Raw genomic sequence first — 21,579 nt, 5'->3', positions numbered from 1 at the left:
GCAAGGCAACAGCTCTACCAACTGCGCCACTGTGCAGCCCGCACTGAAAACATAACATGCACTTCAACATAACATAATGGACTGTGGGAGGAAACCGGAGTACTTTTGTGAAACAAAGTTTTAGTTATTGAAACTTTTTTTTAGACACGTTTTGAAAAGATAAATGATGTCTACAGTGTTTATGAGCGAAATACGGATCTAGAAAACATGAATAAAGTAGCTTTCCTAAAGAAAACCCCGGGTCCCCTGCTTGGAGGGACGTATGGCTCGGCGCATGCGCTCTGCCGCCCCGTGTCCACCAGGGCGGTGATCTCGCTCGCTCTCTCGCACGCTCACTCTCCGCGGGTGTCTCTCTCTCTCTCTCTCTCTCTCTCTCTCTCTCTCTCTCTCTCTCTCTCTGGGAAAAACCCGAGCAGGAGGAGAGCAGCAGAAGGGGGAGGAGGAGGAGGAGGTCTCCTTCTTCTTCCGATTCAGCGACTGAGTCAGGCTATTTGAAAAAAAAAATTAATTAATTAAATAATAAAATAACCGCGCGGGGCGGCTGAGGGAGAAAAAAAAAAAAAAAAACCTCACACGGATGTGTCTCCGAAAGCGCAGCGGATACCGCCCTCCGGACCTGATTAATGCCAAGATTGTGAGTATCTGCTCGGCTCGTGGAACGGGCTGGGACACGGGGAGTGGGGTGGAGGAGCGGAGGAGAGGAAGGGGGCGCTGGTTCCAGTCGAACCTGGCCGCTCTGAGGGCTCCGCGGCGGGGCTTCTCCTCGCTCGTCGCTGCGCGGTGGAAAGGTCGGTCTCCTTGATTCCTTCCCTCTCCTCTGCCCTCCCCTCATTCCCCCCCAACCCGCTCCGTCCTTTCCTCGCTCTCTCACCTCCTCGCTTCCTGCAGCAGTTAGTCTGTGGGGGTAAAGATGAAGTGAAAGAGGCGACAGGAGTCTCTCTCTTCGGCCTTTTCCGCCTCGTTTTAAACGCTTTTCTTAATGACACTTGACTCCAGGACTCCAGCGGGGGCGGCTCAGTCTCGCACCTCTTTTATTTCTGTATCATGTAACACGAGGAGCTCATTAGGAAAAAGCAGCTTTGGCACTTTGGTTCTCCATCGGTTTTATGACATCCTGTCACTTGTCATGTCTTGTCGATTAGTTCCTGAGGAACATTAGAAAACTATATCTGCTTTAAAGTTGCTGTCATGCACTCCAACTGAATTTGTTCCCCAGTTTTCATTCATTTTAATGAACTTTTTGAACAATAAGACGGTAAGTATCCAAAAGGAGAGAAATGTCAATCCGGTTGAGTTAATTGTTGCGCCATAAAGTGAGGTGAGCGTCTTTTCTTGTCCTCAGGAGACATGAGTACGTGTTGTAGGTGTCCGGCTCTTAGAAGGACGGTGCGTTCACGTGTGGCTGCCACCTGCGTGCATTTGTTGCCTTTTGTCTCCATAACATCTTCCTGAAAAAGAATCTGCATCCGTTTTTTTTTCTGTTTGCTTTCTCTGCAATGCTGCAGATCATCAAACACAATGTGTCATTTGACAAATATGATCTTAGTAAATAGGTTTTCATATGATGATGGTGTAAGAGGAGATCTGGCGCCATGTGAAAACATTTGAGGGTGTTTTCACATGGCGACATTTGTTACATTTTTAGTTGGTGTGGCTCTCTTTCACTCTATACTGTGTCAAATGAACCAAACCCTTTAAAAACCTGTACCCTCCCCTCCTGGCCTGTGGTGGCGCTGCAGCACCACAAGCTGCACCAAGAACCACTGAAGGAAACAAAAACCTCTGAAGAACGAGATCAGCTCAGCTCAGCTTCCTTCTTCAGGAAGTGTAAATACAAACAAAGTGGTGTAATATTTTAGCGTTTGTCGGATTTCTCTTTTGTCTTTGGCAAAAGACCATGAGCCATTTCTTCACTTGCACGTAGGTTTTGGTTGTATTTACCCAGAATGCCCTACGCTGTGGACTGCTTCCTGCTTTTGGTGCCATCTCCACTCTGGTTGGCGTTCGCATATGCATTCGCATCAGAATTCACTTCAACTGACCTGAGACCTTGTAGGCCGACCAGAGTTTGCTTTTTTTTGGTCCATATCTGAATTAAACTGTGCATTCACATCCAGACTTTCTGGACAGACAAACTAGGTTTGGATTAAAGTGGAATAAACACTAACTTAACTAAATTTATGTCAGGCTTAGTTCACTAGCCACACCGATGAATACCTTTCTGACGACGTTAAAGGTCTCATAAAGCAACACTTCATGCCTCAATCTAAAAATATTGAGGAGTGGATGAGAAACAAAGTGGTTTCGAAAGGATCATGGAGCTCCAGGTAAATATTAAGTGATCACAACATTTTTCAATAGAGGATATTAAACATATCTAGTCAAGAGTAAAACATGGCGCTTCATGGTGTGGAGCTGCGCTTCACCTTGAGGCTTTGGGAATGTAGTAAAAATGTGAGGCGCTATGAAAGCAGAATCACGTACTGCTGGATTTGGACTGACCGGTTAGACTGCGTGCGTCCTTCTCCAAACCTTTGAGAGCCGTTTTAGATGCCCCTGCTCTACAGTTGGATTAATTTCTAAATTAGCTCTTCAGCTTTTCATGGCGTTCTGCTGCGGCCTGGTAATAAACCCTTCATTTGATTCAGGTTTGCTGAGCCAGGGTAACATCTCAAACATTCTCGACCCTGACTCTTGTTGACTGCAGTTGGCCAGCGTTAATGTAGAAAGAATTTTAATGGCCACTTCTTTTTTTTTAGACCTGACTATGAACCAAAATGACTCTAAAAATGTCGTAGAAGCACATCTAACCTTTTTATAACTACATACTTGAACCACTGCACATCAGTTTGTTTGTACTTCTTGATTTTTGATTAAAAATTATGATAAAGATGCATAAAAATGTTAATATCTCTCACATAATTTTACTTATTAGTCGACTCTTGTCTTGTATTTAAAGCGTTGTGTTTAACATAGTTTTCATTAATCTGTCTTCTTGAGGAGAATTGAGAACTAATAATATTGAAAGTCAGTAGGACATGCAAACTTTTGTGCCAATTTATGAGCTGCTATTAATCATTGTAACAGCATGTTCACTGATAGATGTTGTGCAGGACTGTGTGTGTGTGTGTGTGTTGGACACACACACACTATTACTACACTTTATCCTGCGGCAGCCATATTGAATGTTTAGGTGGAGGTTGGTGAGAGCCTCCGTAGGTTACACGCAGTGCAGCACTGCAGATGCTGTGAGGTTTCTGTTTGCATTTTCAAGTAGAATTAATAAAAGTTTAACTTTACAAATGCGGTGTTACATGTTTATAGTCCCCTCGTCTATTTGTAGTTCAATATTAGTGAAAAATGTAGTAAATGCAGATTTTTTTCATGCAGCATATCTAAAATATTCAAAAAAAGAAACTTGGAAAACTCAAATACCCAGGCGCACTGCTACTTGGCAACCTATGGCTTCTACTTGTAGAGGATATTTTATTTTCCTTGGTGCTGATTGGCCACAAACAGCAGAGATAAGGAAGACGGTAGAGATTAGCTTCTACACAAGCTAATCTCTACATCTCTATAGAAGCTAAGACAGTTTCCACTGTGCACATTAATGGATATTTAGGCATGTTTGGTGTTTCACCTGCTAGGCGGTTCTGCACCTTTTTAATTGAGGTCTCAATTATTTGCAGCTCTTATGTATTTGTTAACCAGGGATCCACTGTAGCTGTATTCTCTGCATTTACAATATTTATCCATAGATAAGCCACATTTTATCATCGGCTTCCTGCATCATCTAAATATGTTATTGGACGTGTTGTTTTCCTACTAGGAGAGGTTTTTGGAACTACAACGTTCCCTGGTTGCAACAGATTACAGGTCAGAAAGTTGACCTGGTCTGTGAGTTTCTTAGAGGAAACTAAACTACCAGGTTCAGTCACACACTCCAGGCTATTTTTGTGTTTGTGGCTAATTATGGGAACCTCAATATCCTCTAAAGCATGTTAATGCCCAAACTGACAAAACACTTGGAATACCTCATCTCCAGGAATTTGTAGGATTCTTGTTTTAAGCCTATTTATAACCATATAAGGTTAAAGCCTTTAATTGGTTCCTTCTCAACAGGAAGAGACGGAAAGCAGAAACGAATGTGCTGTTGTGCTAAAATATGTTTAATCTGAGCAAATAAATCAGATTTTACAGCTGATCCAGTCGAAGACCATTAAGTAAAGTAATACTAGGCGTGTTTGGGTGAACAAGGAGATGAATTTAGGTTAAAGAACAGAGGAAGTCCTGACAGAGTGAGCTGGAAGTACGTCTCTTTCAGATTGGTGGGTCTGCGCAGGAGGAACTCCTGGCTATCGGATGTCAGCAGCCATGTCCCTTTATCCTCAGAAATCCGTGTTTCTCCGGCTCCTTCCTGTGGCCGAGTCAGATTACAAACACGGTCCAAAAACTCTGAGGGAATTATTAAAAAGTCAAATGAAATCTGTTTGCAAATGTAAAAGTCAGGGTTGTTAGTCGCTTTGAGTTTTTCAGAACAAAGTTGTTTGCATTTATTGCTATTATTAAAGTAACTTTTTGTCACTCTGTGGTGCATATCTTTAGTGACTTCAGGAAGTATTTTTTTCTTCTTCTTGCCAGTTGGTTCACACTTCCTCTTCCTGACTCTTTCTTCATTTTGTCTGTTACCTACTTCCTCTTTCTCAAGTTGGTCATCTCCTTCCCTCTTCATCTCTTTCTTGCATTCTTCTCCTGATTTGCAGTTGTCATTGGTCCTGATGTTTTTGTCTGCTTGTCAGTAGTAACGCACAAAACTGTTCAAAACTCTCAAACCTTGAACTTCAGAGGTTTCTCGGTTTCTCTTCTAACCATTCAGAGTCTCAGTCGTAGATCTACATGCTTCTTTGAGGTGGAATTTGTTTCTGCTTTTTTTTTTTTTAGTACTTTCTGAATTGATATTGTTACATGAAATCATTTACAAAAGTCCTTAATGTGCAGCAAGTGACCAAAATTAGAAGCACCAGATCTATAGGCAGCAGTTCCCAAGAGTGAAGTCTTTACCATAAAAACTTAAAAACAAATGAGAGATCGGAAACAGCAGGAGAAATCGTGTCATGGTTTGCAAGTCACTGTTAAAAAAAGCCTAAAGATGCACTTTGTATCGTGCTTCTGGTAAATTTGTGTTATTTGGAGACAGCAGAGATTCATATCTGCAGTCATCTGTCAGTGGTACTGGACTGAAAATGACTGAAAAGTGTTCAAAGTCCAGAGAAAAACTTTGAGAAGTTTCAAACGACGTCACTTTAAGGGACATGGAGGAAGTCTGACTCTTTGGAGGCAAAATTGAGAATCCAAACCTGCACTGGGAGTTTAGTCTTACTGAGAAATGTAACAAACATTAACCATACAGGAAAAAAGCTGACGTGCCTTTGAACAACGCTTCTTGTCATGCGATTGGCCGGCGCTTGCTAAGCAGCCAATCCAGGAGTGCCATTAATTTTCCTTCCAGCTGATTGGTTAAACCCACAACAGCAGGAAGGAAAGCCTGGATGTTGGTTTCTGTGGCAGGTCTAAGACCGTTTCCACTGTCTTTATTCATTTTACGGTATATTTGGTGCTTGAACTATTAATCTAGGCACTTATGCACATTTCTGGAGGAGACTGAAGTATTTGCTTGTGGTTCCTAACCACTGTATCAGTTTGAATTATTTTATTCATATTTATGCATGTTGCTCCACAGAAAGTTGGTCAATTCTTACTCAGTTGCAGTCTTATGATTGTACTACAACATACATGGTATTCAGCGTACTACGTTTAGATTTCACTCCTCATTAATCCCTAAATTTAGCCGCATACAAGATGCATTTGAGGCTCTTTTTTTTTTTTTTTTTAAAGCAAAACTATAAATCTTTCAACTTGTTGAGAAGTTGGCATTTTTAATTCCAGTATTGGATCTACGACAATTAACTTAATGATGCTTAAAATGTACCTGGAAGTGGTAAATCTTTGTATATATTTTTGGATTTGTAAATTTTAACAGTTTAAGATGTTTTTATCATTTGTCTGTTGCTGTTAATGCAACTCGGCGCTCTCACAGACGTTATTTGGTGTTCTCTAAACCTGTGTGATCGATGGATTTTTCAGAGAAACATCTTTTTCTGAGAGTCAGAAGCAGAGGACGATCACAAGACTTCCTGCTTTTCTCTTCTCCACAGCTTACCTGTGTCAGTCATTGTCTCCTTTAGTTTTAGTTTCTGTTCTGTGCATAATTGTGTTTAATCTTCTTTTCTTGCCTCAGCAGCAGTTAAGAAGAAAACATGAGCGCAAACTCCTCCACCCGTTATTCAGAATCACTCCGAGGCAACGTTTTTAAAAAGTCCTGAATTTACCAGAACAATTAAAAATGCCTTGCAGTAAATCTCAGCTCATGAAATCTGCTTTGACAGCCTTTCTGTTTCTCCATAAATAACTTCTTAGCATCATTAGCTTTCCGTATTCAAGCTAATTGGCTTGATGAGCAACAGCCTTGCTACTAATCTCTGTCTCATGGTTTCAATGTGGGATTTTAAAGCTGAACTTTCTGAAGGGCGGCTGCTTTCAAAACTTTAAACTGCTTTATAGGAAAAAAACCTTCTCCAATTCACGATGACCAAAATGATTTTGAATCATGCATGTTTGATGGAGGGCCCAGCAGTACGTTCGCTTTGAAATATAAGTTTATGTTCAGTGACGCATTGTGTGTGATCATCATAAACTGATTAATGACCATGTTTTTGTTTTTTTTTCTTTCTTCCCAGAATTTTGTTGCCAAAATGTGTAATTTCTGAGCCTCAGTTTAGAAAAATAAACTGGAACTTCATGGTAAAAATTCTTAAAAAGTTGAAGATTAACCCCAAACGAACACATGATTCTTTATGCGTTATGGTTCGATTCCCGGACCTGGACCACTTACTGCATCCTGTCCAACTACTACTGCCGAAGGCCACTGGTGACAAAATACTGTGTATAAAAACACATTTCCTTCATGTCTGTCTTTTTTTTTTTTTACAGAATTATTGAAAATGTGCAGAGACACAAGAATTACTTCTACATTTTCACCAAATGGTCTTTGTAAAAAGTTGACTTTGTGCCACTGATTACAAACGTACAACGCAGTTCCCACATTTTATTAGTAAAAAAAGATTTTCTTGTGTTTAGACTTGGTGAAAGTGGAATGCATGAACAATACCTGATGGATCCTTGATTTGGTATCTGGGAGAAAAGAAATGTCAGAAAAACTAAGAGCACAGGTTTGGGATATAAAACGTAAATTATGAATAATTAAATGTTGTTGACTTAGTCTGATCTGGATGCTTGTTCCTGAAGTTCAGGGATTTCTTTGACCAATACTGAAAACACAGCGATATTTTGGAGTGTGTATTTTCATCGAAATGCTCACCAGTTTCTATTTTTTTTAAAGTTTGTTCTCATTTCCGTCTTTGATATTAAGGTAACTGATTATGTTTTATTGTAAAAAACAAAAGTGAAGTAGGAAATGGTGCTGTTTACGATCTGTGTGAAAACACACAGAGAGTCATGACTTTGTTTTAAACCAAAAGTTTTGCATAATTGACCACATCTGAGTTGGGACACACATTCACTGTGGCCTTTTCTTCTCTTCCTTTGTGTGTGTGTGTGTGTGTGTGTGTGTTTGCCTGTGTGTGTGTGTGTGTTTGCCTGTGTGTGTGTGTGTGTGTGTGTGTGTGTGTGTGTGTGTGTGTGTGTGCGTGTGTGTGTGCGTGTGTGTGTGCTGTTGCCGGTGGACACCCATGTTCTTATCATTGGGGTTCTGGTGCATGTTGTGGCTGCTACATCTGTTGCTGTGTGTGTGTATGCGTGTGTGCGTGCGTGTGTGTGCGCGTTCATGTGTGGAACTTTTTTTTTGTGGTAATTTTTTTATTTACTTGTATGATACATTTGCATCGTGTGCGCTTGTGTTTGGCAATTTTGTGCGAATGCATGTCTGTGGACTCATCTGTGTGTGTGTGCTCACGCTTGTGCACGCGTGTGTGTGTGTCTGGGTGCGTGTGTTTGTAAAGGAGAGGTCCGAGGAAGAAGGGGGGATGACATGCATGTGTCCAGCCTGCTAACATCCCTGACGACTCGCACGCTAACAGACTGCCCACCCTCACGGCATGGCGGATGTACTGGTAAATCTCCTGCACCTCTTCCTTCTCTTGATCCTGATTTCTTCAAATGATTTGATTTAAAGTGTGGAATATCAATTCAATTCCAACAAAAAGGTTTGCATGTCTATACATTCTCTCTCTTTTTCCAACTGCTGCTTTTTAGATGACGTCCATCACTAAGTGTTTCCTCCAGTGCAGTTTTATGAAACATCTATTTCAATATGGCTGAAAATCAAATCATGCTTGTACAAAAACTAGTTTTTTTTTTAGAATGTTTCCATTAAATTTATTTTTATATAAATTTGTTCAATTCTCCAGTTAATGGAAACGCAGCCACTGACACCACATTTGCAGGGATATGTGCTCAGTGAAGTTGGGTGTGTATGGCAAGCCATAAGTGTATATAATAGTGTAACCGTGTGTGAATTGATATTGTGCTGCTCTACCAGAATATAACAAATGTTAAATAATTTACCCTGAGACATGAAGTAAATGCTGCTGGTTTCTTGTAAAGCGCCACCTAGTGTTTACATTGTGACACCAGTTGGATCGCTGACATTAAATTTGATGATGTGAATTTTAACTTCATGTTCATTTAAGTCACAGTGAAGCTGCAGATTCCACAGTTTGTTTGAATATTAGCTTGTGTATATAATAGTGTAACCGTGTGTGAATTGATATTGTGCTGCTCTACCAGAATATAACGTGTGTGAATGCTAAAACTGCAACTTTTTTTGCAGTTTTAGCATATTTATAAAAATACTTGAGTCACTTGCAGTTTATCATTTCTGTCAGCTGGTTCAGCTGAAAAATGCTCCTGTTCTTCACACACTCTCAGTGATTTAGAAGAATATTTAACAGTTTCATTCATCAGCTTTAAATATCCACACCCGCCAGCATCTTAAGCGATAAAGACGTGGAAAAATTGTCTTAGCTGTTTAAGACAATCGATCATTTCTAGCTTTGGAGGCGTTTGCTGCTTCACATGAAACCTAACACCTGCTCATATTTGTTGAAAAGCTTTTCCAACATGAGTTTTCTTTAGCGTGAAGATAAGGCAGGTTATAAATTATTCTGTGGTTGTGAAAGGAACCAACGTTAACAAGTCTAGTCTAGAAGTTCAGATGGAGCTGGAATGTAAACGCTGACTTTTTTTTTTTTTTTTTTTTTACTGATTTGCTTGTATTGGTGCAAACGAAGCTTAGCTCGGCCCACATGGTGCGGGCTGATGGGGTGGGTGAGGGCGAGCGTGGGTGTTTCTGTGGACACCCAGTCTGATTCATCAAGTTTCGTGAAGAAACCAAGAAGCCCCGTGTGTCACAACGCCTCTGGCTGTTTCCTGCCTCGGTGTCTTCATCCCTCCCCGTCTTTTCCTGTTGCTCCGGGCCGCCTCTCGCCTCTTCCTTCTCTGCTGGAGGGTGAGGCATGTCGTCGCACAGAATCAGCGCCGGGGAAAGAGCAGACATCACAAAAGGAGACATCTGTTCGCTCTGTCACTCGGTAAACCCTCGGTGGTCCGGGCTTGAATCGTCTCTCTGGTGAGCTTACTTACCGCCGACGTTTTTGACCTCGTAGCTCAGCAGATAAAGAGTTGGTGCGCTGATGGAGCGGAAACTGTGCCACCAGGATGCAATTAATTGTAGAAACTCTCATCTGGCTTTTTTATTATTATTGTATAATTTGAAATTACATCATTATTAATATTTAAATTGGACACCTTTCTCGGTTTTTGATTCATTAATCCTTGCAGCTTCGCATTTAAGGCTGATACATTAAACATATTGACACGTTCAGATTCTCTATACTTGGTTCTGAATTGTTCATTTGGGTCACAGCTATTCCAAGGTAGCCGAATTGTTTTCTTCAAACAAAAACAAAGTCTCATATGTTGTCCATGACAGACTTTGTGTGTTTTTAATGTTAAAGCTGATGGCTCCATCCAGGAAATGACCACCAGGTTGTGAAACTTTAACTTCCTATGACCAAATGGCATCTGTTGGCTCTGACAGCAACTTGTTTGAAAAGCTCATTTTAAAGCTGGACACTTTTTTTTAATCAATTTGTAGCCAAAGGAGCCACAGAGCTTGTTTTGGTCTGGCTTGTTGGTGGCCGTAGTCTGGAGGGACTGTGTGCCTGTTGCCCCACGTTAACGGACTATAAGTTTCTCACGTGTGAGAAGCTGTAGATTAATTGTGTGCATTTAGTCCTAAAACAGATTTCTCCTTATAAGGGCTGGGATGAATTTGGAGGGTGATTTGGTTTGTGGTGAAAAACATGAAGTGTGTCACCTCGATGCTGCGCTAAGCTGGATTTATGGAGCCACTTACTGCGCGTCTGCTTCACTGTGTGACTGCTGGAAAGTGGGAAAGCAAGGTGGTCTGTGGGACGTTTTCAGAGAAAAATGAAGAGGATAGATCAAGCAGAAAAGCAGCTCAGCACGTGTGTGTGTGTGTGTGTGTGTGTGTGTGTGTGTGTGTGTGTGTGTGTGTGTGTGTGTGTGTGTGTGTGTGTGTGTGTGTGTGTGTGCGCGACATTAGCAGAGCTCTATCAGAGCCCAACATGTCAGGGCAGGAGGTTGGAGAAGTTCGTTCCTTCTTCAACTGTTTGTTCCTCTTCGCTGCTCCGCGTTTGGCTCCGACTCCCTGAAACCTTCGCTCTTTGGAAAAACAACAAAAACTGTGAAGTTCTGACTGAACCAGAATAGAAGGATTCTGGGTCGCAGCTGCCGGTTACTTTAAATGTCTTTTATGTCTAGAAAGCAGTCAGTCTCACTGGTTATAGAGAGAACCCGCCCAAATAGCACAACAATAATGTTAAGTGATCTGCACATGAAACAGTATTCATTACAAAATGTGATTTTTTTTTTATGATTCAGGTTTTTTGTAGCAATAAACATTGAAAATGTAAATGTTTACATGTAATTTGTTTTGACTGCAGCCTCAAAACTGGCCTGGTGATGAAAGTTTCAATTTTCACATAATAGGCATTTAGTATTGATTAATTACTTTGCTTAAAAAGAAAATAAAATCTTCATAATCTCTTATTTCATGTCATTTAGGAGAATCCAGACAGCTTTTATAAGTAGAACAATGCAACAGCAGTTTAGAAAACCAGATGGAGATCAGCTTATGAGGAAGATGCAAGATTTTGGTTGCCGTATTTTCCGCACTATAAGGCTCACCGGATTATAAGGCGCACCTTCAATGAGTGGCCTATTTTAAAACGTTTTTCATATATAAGGCGCATGGAATAGTCGCTTCAGTTTGGGTTGCCAATTTGTTCCGTACTCTATTTTTACACATCCACATTTGTAAAGAAATGGTCCCCGAGTGCTTTATATAGTAGCTGCCCCAGTCGTTGTTTCACTCACGGTGTTGGTGTTGCGATATTGTGCCCAACTGCTTTCTGGGTAACAGACCAACCGACACACTGCTGCCGCAGTCTTTGTCTCTTTTCCCCCGACCCACCCGGCTCTAAATGTACAGGGGCTGGTCCCTTGGTAGCCCTAGTCGAAGCACCACGGATGAATATCTAAAGCCACTTTGTTGACATAAAGAATGTCAACAAAACAGTCCGAATCGGGTCGGCGAGGAGAGGAGAGCATTCTGGGCCGGGGCGTCGTGGCCGGACGATGGTGACCCGTCTCCGTTCGCTCACAGCATGTTGGTGGAGAACGTGGCGCTAAATGACCTGCAGACGACCTGATTATCAGGTCGGTAGGTAGATAAGTCAGTCAAACTTTATTAACAAACCAGCGTTCTGACAACTATCCCAGCATGCACCGCGCAATTCTTCTACGGGGAAAATGAAGTCAGCGGCTGTTTACCGTAGTTCCTAGACCTGTTGTGGCTCAATATTGGTCCATTTATAAGGCGCAGCGGATTATAAGGCGCACTGTCAGCTTTTGAGAAAATTGAAGGTTTTTAGGTGCCTTATAGTGCGGAAAATACGGTAAAATAATAACCGTATGTAAATAGTTGCACTATATTTAATACATGAGATGAAGCACAGAGCCTAAATTTGCAGACTCCTGATCTAGCAGCAGGTAATCCTCTTCCAAAAAGTGCAACACCTTAACTTAGGATTCATTGTTAAGCTAAAACTGTGAAGGTAAGAAATAAAATACTGCTGATGTAGTGAAACTCAGTTTTCTTCTAGCTTAACTTCCAGTTAATAAGCAGGCTGGATGGTTTGTAGCTGCAGGTTCACTTGGTTTTCTGGGTGTGAAAAGAAACCAAACCTCTGGAAAAAGTTACAAGATAGCAAACTGGTTAACTGATTCAACCCAAAATGAATGACTAAGGTGTGAAAACGGTTATTTTACTGTAGTTTTTATGCATAAAGGGATGGATTTTGATGAGTTTTATCAATTTCAGTTCTTTACTTTATGTCCACTGATGATTGTAAGCAGTGGTCACTGGCCTATTCCAGGATTTGTCTGTGGACAGATTTGTTTTTGTTGTTTTGATGCATACCAAAAATACGATGATGTCAGAAAGTGCAGCTTGAGATGCTGAAATACTTGATGGCAGTGTGACTTAACACGCCGTTTATTGGCTGATGTTTGCGAAGCAGCCAATAATTTTCCTAGGCGCTGATTGAGTTTAACCCTTAGAGTGGAGAAAATAATAGCCGTGGATGTTAGCTTCTGCGCTAAGATGGTTCCCATGGTTCTAGGGCTGTTGTAAACGATTATTTTAGTAATCGAGTAATCTATAGATTTTTCTTACGATTAATCGAGTAATCGGATAAAAACAATTATGAAATAAAATATTGGTAAATCTTCCATAACACCAGTGTTACTATCGGATATCAACATCAGTCTATTTTTTCCACATTTGAGCTTCCCTACCAGTTACTTTTTTGTAGACCGGGGGAGCAATACGGGATATTTACGGCTCCTCCGTTCAGAAACTCATCTACCCGCCATGTTCCGCCTCCCGTTTGTTCAGACCGGGATGATATAAGTTTATTGTGCGGTTCGTCCGTAAAGCTGCTCTTACCCTGTAAGCATCAACCCTCAGCCGCCCGCCGTGTTCAGTCTCTCCGCTCACCTGTAGAAATCCTCCTCAGCTTCTTCCCGCCGTTCAACCAGCAGCTCCGGAGCAGAAAGGCTGCCGAACTCCCGGCATCGCGCCGGTCAGTTTAAGGATGTTTATTGGTCCCACAAAAACAATGAAAACCCGGAATTATCACCAATCAGTAAAATCCCCATGGGCCGAACCTGAAGATTGGACGTTATGCCGCTAACACGTAGCTTCCGTCAACAACTCAGAGGAAGTCAGAGCTCCGCGCAACGCAAATAATGTTCCGGCTGAAACACGGTGCGCTAAATGATAAAGCATAAATTAACGAAGCTTCGAGGCAGGTCAATTTTCCTCGAGGAATTTTAATAATCGAGGTACTCGAATCACTCGAGGAATCGTTTCAGCCCTACATGGTTCGTATTCATGTATACAGAGGAATATTTGGTGTTTGAACTGTTAAACTAAGCAGTTTGAAGCATTTCTGAGCTCTCAAGTATTAGTGGATATCAGCTGTTCGTACTTCCATTTTAATAGGACTTTCATAGAAACCTGTGTGCTGTTAGCTTTTTTTTTGCTAACTCGACAGAAGCATTTTGGTTTTGATTGAATAAGCACGAACTTTCTTGAGCTGTGTGGAGGTATTTTTACTGCTAACATAGTGGGTAATAATTGTAGAAAACTTTCATCATGTTTTCCTCTCTTCTGCTTTCTCCCACATTTAAAAAAAAACGCTGTCAAAGAAATAAAAAATGTTCTTTCAACTCCTCCATTTGTCTTTTGATCTGTGATTGCGAGTCGTCGCTCACAGAGACAGTCAGTGGACTGCTGGCGATCAGGTGGAGAGATTATAGATGTGTAATCTCTCAGATTAATACTGAAAATGAGCGCTTCATTACTTAAAGCCTGCTGTTGGCTGCAGCTGTGTGTGGAACGTGTGTGAGCTGGTTGGCGGACGGACACGCTGCTCCGGCTCTTCATTTGAATTTCATATTGCTTTATTGGCCCATCTGTGCTGCCGAGGCATGGAGGAACAGGAGGAGGCGGTTCACCAACACTGAGGTGATTACTGTACAGGTTTCACCGTCTACGAGCTTATTTGTTATTGTTTAAATCAGATATTTATTTGAAAATATACACCAGATACGGCTTTCCCTTTAACACAGGACAGTGGACCATGTCTAAATGCTAAATTGTTTCACACCCAACATTTAAATTAGTTCAGCGTCTGAAAATATCTGGGAAAATGTAAGAAAAATATGAAAAAGGTGGAATTTGGACCAAAAGACTATGGAGGAAGCATCAGTTCATGTTCTAGGACAAAGGTTTTTCTGCCTTGCAGTCAAAATAGTTCCCATTAGGATTCGACTGTGTGTCATTCACAAACAAATGTGGAATGCAAACCAAAAAAAAAAAAGACAGACAAAATGAGGGTGCCCTCAGATTTTCCCATCAAGTCTATTTGTAGACAGTATAAATGCTCGTGTGCGTCTCCTCCCTACATGACACGTACAGAGCATCCGGAAAGTATTCACAGCGCTTCACTTTTTCCACATTTGGTGGCTGTACATCCTTATTCCAAGCTGCATCGAATTAATCTCTATTCTCGAAATTCTACACACAAATACCACATTATGATACTGTGGAAAAAATGGTGTTTTGCACACTTGATGAGGCGCACATTTGGGGAAGGATACCGAAATATTTCTGCTGCTCCGAAGGTCTCAGTGAGCTCAGTGGCCTCCATCGTTGGTAAACGGAGGAAGTTTTAACCAGTAGGAGTTTTTCTGGAGCTGGCCAGCCGACCGTCTACACCGAGACCAGGAACCCAAAGCAGCACATTCTGGATGAAACCTTTCCAGGACTGCGGTGACACTTCTGGGCAGCAGCGTGTTGGGTTTCCTTCATTCTGCTGAAGGCTCTAAGTAGATCACTGTCTACAGCAAAGCCTTGATCTACAACAGTGGTTCCCAGACCTTTTCTCCTGGGCCCCCCCCAGTGGTTTCCAAACTATTTCTGGGCCCCCCATGGCTTACAAATAGCTGTCTGGTTGAACGATGTGTGTGAGCGAAGGGGGTTGGGGGTGGATTCTTAGAGACTCCCTGTTATACTCGACCCCGGCTCCAGATGAACAAGGGGGGCAAATTAACGTTTTGGGGGGCAAAATGAATCGTAGCTGAATATAGACAACACCACCTACAAGCTACTTGTTAACAAGCTTCAGGTGCTGTATTGATATTAGCTAGCTAGTCATCTTTTAGCTAACTTGACCTGCATCCAACAGCTTTACTCAACAGTTTATTAGTTTGGGGGGAAAAACTGTGAAAAGTTCTTTGCGTTTTGCTGGTTTGCTGCCATGATTCTAACACAAACCTGCGTAGCTCTGCACAGCAGCAGCAGGTCTCCTTCACTGCTGCACAAGTGTAAACCCAGCGCGAGGGTCGTAGCGCTAATGTTGCGTTTAAAGGCTGCTCGGAAAAACAGGTTACCACATGTTAACAACGGATGAAACAGTTTTAACTGCTGATAAAAGTGACAGAGGACACAGATACGGGAAGTGTGGAAGCCCCTACTGTATCAAATTGACAGAGGAATAACAGAGTCAGCCGTTCTAAGGTAAAAACCCAGCGCATACAGCGTTCATGTTTTTTTTCCATCCAGACGGCTTCCCTCGCCCCCCCTGCAATGGCACGGCGGCCCCCCTAGGGGGCGCGCCCCACAGTTTGGGAACCTCTGATCTAGAATCTGAAATCTTCTTAAGCTCAACGGCAAAATTCATGTTTTACATTTTACTCGTCAGTAGGACTCGTCCTTCACTGTGGGAAGAATTTTAATAACAAATACTGGATATATATATATAAAATAATGTGAAAATAAAAATAAAACCAAATCCATCCTGAATAAGTGGACGTTGTCTATACCCTTATTCTACTGCAGGATCATATTATTTGTTAGGTTTTGGTGAGATGCATTCAGTAAATTCCTGTGTTGGTTGGTAATAGATCCCTCAGATTTCATTGCGTTGCTTAGATTTGCTGTATTACGGTGATTGAGTAGCTGAACTTTCACTTAGTTTGTTTTTTTTGTTTACATTAAACTTTGACTGAACTTGAAATGCTTGTTGTTTGCTAAATGATGCCTCTGCTGATAATTTTACCCCTTTGCCACTACAACCAAAACAGTTTTGTTGGTTTTATGCCCGACTTATTCCAGATATAAACCGTTTTTTCACTGTTGACGTCAGTCATGCATCAGTTCATTCCTGCTCAGGACGTTTCACCACGTTTCCTCACACTTCACTTTTTAAAACAAGTCCGCTCAAGACGCAGCTCTTCTTCTCTTCACTTGAAGGTATTCTGTGCCTTTTACTTATCTGTCCTTTTAGTTTCCTCTTGGTGCTCACATGTAAATGATCTCCATCTAATTTAAATGTCATCCAGTTTAATCAGATTAACACGGCAGCCCAGATCCCTTTAAATACACTCACTCTGAAAAGCCGCATGGCGTGAAAGAGGAAGTCATGCCTCTGATTTTGTTTTCTTTCATTTTTCATCTTTTTACTTAGTTTTTGTTTCTCTTCATCATTTTCATCACAGTCGTTTTTCACCCTTCTATCACCTTTCTGGCATTCAAAGCCTTATAATCAGTGTTTCTCCAGTCAGTCACTTTCCAAGAGATAAATTCACCTACTTTTTGTTCAGTCCTGCCCTCATTCCGCTTCAGACACTCGCTGACAAAAACACTCACACACACACGCACACACGCACACACACACACACACACACACACACACACACACACACACACACACACACACACACACACACACACACACACAGAGGCAGCAACATGATATCTCTGTGTTATATAAGATGGGGTGGGTGATAACTGAAGGTAAGGGAGTGCCCTATCTTTTCTCTGACATATCAGGTAAACTTTGTGTGTGTGTGTGTGTACCTAAACATGACTGATTATGTTTGACTTTTATGCCTGTGTGTGTGTGTGTGTTTCTGCAGTGAGTAAACTCACACAGCCTCTGCGTCTGTCAGCAGCTCCACCATTGGTCGTCTTCTTTTAAACAGAAACTAAAAAAGAAAGCTCCCAGCTGTTTATTTTGTGATCGCCGTACGGACCTTGCTTCCCCGTCTTTATTTGTCTTCATAATGACTGCAGCACAAACCTCTCCTTATCTACCTGTGGAAGGTGTACACATGAATCCACTGAAGTCAACATTACTCCTTCACATTTTGTAGACTTTATGCTCTTTTGTCCAGATCACATAAAATATTTGCCTACATGCTGCAGTTGGAAGTCTTCAAATGAACAAACCTGCCATAATTAAACAACATAAACCTAATGTACTTCAGGCGATAGAAGACTGATTTTGTAATTATCTTTATGTGTCTCTGGAGGTTCAGGTCTGATCACTAGATTCTAGCTGTTATAGCTGAAACTGTGTGCTGCCTCTTGATCGCTCCTGCTCTGGTTTGTTTTTATTGGTTCTAGCAGGAGTATGTAGATACTCAATCCGAGGGGCCCCAGGATTGAACCTTGTGGTTCCCCACATGTGATTTCTCTTGGCTCCTTTGAAAGCTACACATTGGCTTGAAGAAATCAACGATTCACATCATGGTCAACAGTTTTAAATGCTGCACAGAAGCCCCAAAAGTGTCAACACTATGATTGTTCCGCATGCAAACTGACCTAAAATAAAATAATTTTACTTTGATTTAATGTTCAGACAGTGGAAAAAAAAATGCTACAGGTGTTTTCATGCACTGTGTGAACATCTGGTTTCAACTGTACATGTCGATGTGAAATAACTTTGTATCAGGAAACCCTGCTAGTCTAAACCAGCCGACACTTCCTGCCTGCCCACACGTCTTCTGTCTGACCTTATTTTTAATTATTTCTAACTTAAACTCACAAGACAAAACGAGCCACAATATTGAGTTCAGGAGAGCAAGATAAGACAGGGTTTTAATTTTACTCTAATGAAAACTGTCCCGATCAAATTCATACTCCATAAAATCCTTTATTCTGCATTTTTTTATAGATTTTGCCACAAACTCAACAAACTGATCAACAAACCCTTTTATCTCTTCAGATGTTTGGCGGTACTTAAACTACGCGCAGTCTGCAAGCAGTACAACGTTTACCTGTTGCTGCTGACAGAGTGCACTGTTTGCTCAGCGTAACCCTAGACCACTGGTCCCCAAACTACGGCCCGCGGGCCGGATCCGGCCCGCCTCCACATTTGGTCGGGCCCCCTGAACAATACCAAAGAGCATTCAGATTTTTTTTCATATATATTGTATTTATTATATGTGGATTTTTCTTCAACCACCAGGGGGCTCTTTAGCAGGAAGTGTGTCCTGTAAACTGTGGGTGTTTTGTTTTGCATGGCGCAAAACAATGTTTTTAGGGAACTGCTTGACTTTAAACTTAATCAGTACGGTTGTTTGCTAGCGGCAGAGCAGATGAACACAGGTGTTTGTTATGAATGCTGCATTCCAGCTCGAATTCTTCAATGCCTGTAAGTAGCAGCTTATACTTCAAAACGAGCCTTTATGTTGACACATGAGGAATTCATATGTTAAAGTTACTTTCCCTCAATGGAATATATACTAGTCAGTCCCAGTGACCATTTCACTAACGGTTTTTGCCCATGTGCTTTCTGGGTAAAAATCAATCGATAAACGCGCACCCTCCACCCCTCAACGACTTCCGGCAGCGCAGGTGATAACCGTGTAACACTTCTTCTGTTACAAACTGACTCCGGCCCCCCACCAGAGAAGGGAAAGGTTATGTGGCCCTCACAGGAAAAGAGTTTGGGGACCCCTGCCCTAGACATTCATCCATTGGTTGTTTTCTACCTGCGCATTGTTTGTGTGTTGAAATCCAAAATTCTGCCAAACAAATGATTTAAATATAGTTGGAGCATCTTCAATTACAACTTCATCAGGAAAAGCCACAAAAGATCCCGAGATAGCAGTCACCTCACAGAGAAAGGCTTGTGAAGATTTAACAGATTGAGATCTTGTTACCACTAATTATTTCTTGCGAAGGAGTTTCATTTTGCTGCCAGGGGCTTAAAAACCTGAAAGGTGACGACTTCCCGACCAGACCGACGGTTCCTGTTGTTAACCTGGAGCTTCTGGGAACCCAAAGGTTTATCCTTTGATATGTTGTTGTTATTTCACCATTTTTCTTTATTTAACCTATGATATCTGAAACGTTTTCGTACATTTTCACAGTAACTCACAGCAGCTGCCACTGTGATTGGTTCTGATTTACCTTCTGCCAAGAGAACAGAGTCTGTTGATGGGAACAAGAACGACATAGAAGTAAAAATCAGACAGTTGCTTTGTCCTCATCTAATGTGTAGTAAGTGGCAAAGGATGCACATCTGTATCCTTAAAACTCCTGCAGTTTAACTTGAGATAAACTTCATCCTGTTTTGAACAAATATTTCAGATCTGAACAAACCCAAGTGAGTCCATGTTCCAAAGTCCATCCATATGCATTAGAGTCTGTGTGTGTTTGTATGTGTGATCACAGCTCGATCACATGATGCATCACATTGCCTGCTTCCATACCCGCTCTCTCTCACTTCCTCTGTGTTACATCATGTTGCTCTTTCTCCCATTTGTTTCTCCAGTCCTCTGTTTGTAAAATCTCCTGTTTTCTTCTTCCTCTTTGAGACTCCGGTCCCGTTGCCAACTCTTTTATCCGTCTGTGTTGCCCTCACTGATCTCTTTCCCCTTACAGTCACTGCTGCTTGAGTTGAAAATGAGGGAAATGTTTTCAACTCGAGGAATGTTGAAAATGTTGTTTGAGTTGAAAAGCAACATTTTCGACTCGAGCAACTCAAGGTGCACCTTTGCTCACCTTTGCATAATGATATTATTTTAGTGCTGTTTTGGTTTAAACCCAAAGTTATTGTAGATTAGCAGCTTTGCATTGTTTCAGACCTTTTAATGCCCTGAAGTCATTCAGTTCTGGTCTTTCATCTTCTTTAGACTTCCTCAGTTCACCTTCTAATTATTATATTTAGGCTTGTTTATGTCTTGTTTTGAATCTTTTTAGGGGCATTGTATTTATTACACATTGTTTGTTTTTTAATTTTTACTTAGCTCCAGTGTTTTGTCTCCAAGGTAAGGCTTTCTGTGCTCAAACAGACCCACAGATAATACTGCAAACTGCAAAGAAACATGCATTACATTTAGCATACTTCTGATTTTAGCTGGGCATGAGTTAGGTTTGCTTTGCAGCAGCGTCCTCTACCGATGGCTGGACGGTTCTTTTGGTCTTTGCTGTCTGTTTCCATTGTAAAAGCTCTCAGAGAACCGCCCCGTACAGCACCGTTCCTGGGCTTCCTTCAGTTGTCGGCCAATGGGACAACAGTACGGTACGGTTAAGGCGGAGCCTCTGGCGTCACACAACACAGTCCGTTGAGATGGGGACAGGAAAATGTAACTGTTTGCGACAATCACAAGGCTTGCAAGTCACATTTGTCATCTCACTGGTATGACGCAACATGAGCGTTTAGGTTTAACCCTAGTGGATGTGGGAACGCTCCTGCAGGAAAAGCCATGCTTTGCTCCATCATGCACCAGGTTGCCATGGGGGGTCCCCAGGTTTTCCCAGGTCAGAGTCCCTCCCAGGGGGAGTCTGTCGAATCTGTGGCCTCTGACTCTCATCCTGACTTATTTACACTTTACAGAAAACTGCTTGAATGTCCGCTGAAGATCAGGGCTTGAACAGAATCATGTCATCTGCAAACAAATGAACCAAAGAAAATAAAGTGGAGGTTTCCTAGTGAGACACTCTGCTGTTCACACCTGCCCCCTAGAGATCCTGACCGTGAAACCACAGGTAGTCACTGATGTGCCGTTTCTTTTTGCAAAAGTAGCTGAATGGGGTCATGGCAGGGTGACTAACTGCCAGAAGAGGACAGGAAAGACAGATTTATGCAGCCCTTTGCAACTTTATACACCTTTTTTCACAGATTCAGGAAAGGTGCCGGTGTTGTAGCTGTACGTCTAAATTACGACTAACAGCCTCCCGATAAGTGTCACTCACTATCCAGATCTTGACTTTTAAGGCTGTAGTCTGAGCTTTAGCTTCTTTTGGTTTGTCTGTCGCTTCTTCTTTATGCACAAGAACCTCTACTTACAACCACCATCACAAAACACAAACAGTTTTTCTTTCTAGGTCTGATCTGATCAGTGCCATCGGTGATCATCTCCAGCTGTCTGATTTTGAAAACTTGACGTGAAATTTGCTGACGATTTGTTTTAAAAATCCAACTGAACAACTTTTAGTTGAGTTCATGTTTTAGCCAGCTCAACGCTGAAGTGTTGCTACTGTAACAGAAGGGAGCA

The 21,579-nt window shown here is 41.7% G+C and overlaps 1 protein-coding gene across 6 annotated transcripts in view; it reads left to right on the top strand.

Annotated features, from left to right (window-relative positions):
- Positions 1-409: 409 nt before the first annotated feature.
- The window catches only part of rgs19 (regulator of G protein signaling 19), a 31,533-nt gene continuing 10,363 nt past the window's right edge, over positions 410-21,579 (top strand). Inside the window, exons 1-2 of one of the 6 annotated variants that reach the window (XM_081609319.1) lie at positions 410-634; positions 8,082-8,189. In XM_081609319.1, coding sequence (XP_081465445.1) covers positions 8,175-8,189 — 15 coding nt within the window. In that variant the 5' untranslated portion in view covers positions 410-634; positions 8,082-8,174. Of the gene's footprint in view, positions 635-668; positions 789-8,078; positions 8,190-9,369; positions 9,707-21,579 lie in introns of those variants that run through there. The other 5 variants (XM_081609317.1, XM_081609318.1, XM_081609315.1 and 2 more) reach the window with 5 other exon arrangements.

This window comes from Poecilia reticulata, chromosome 7 (genome assembly GCF_904066995.2).
Source record: "Poecilia reticulata chromosome 7, P_reticulata-male-v2, whole genome shotgun sequence".
NCBI classification, from domain to species: Eukaryota; Metazoa; Chordata; class Actinopteri; order Cyprinodontiformes; family Poeciliidae; genus Poecilia; species Poecilia reticulata.
This window is presented reverse-complemented; position numbering and strand designations above follow the sequence as displayed.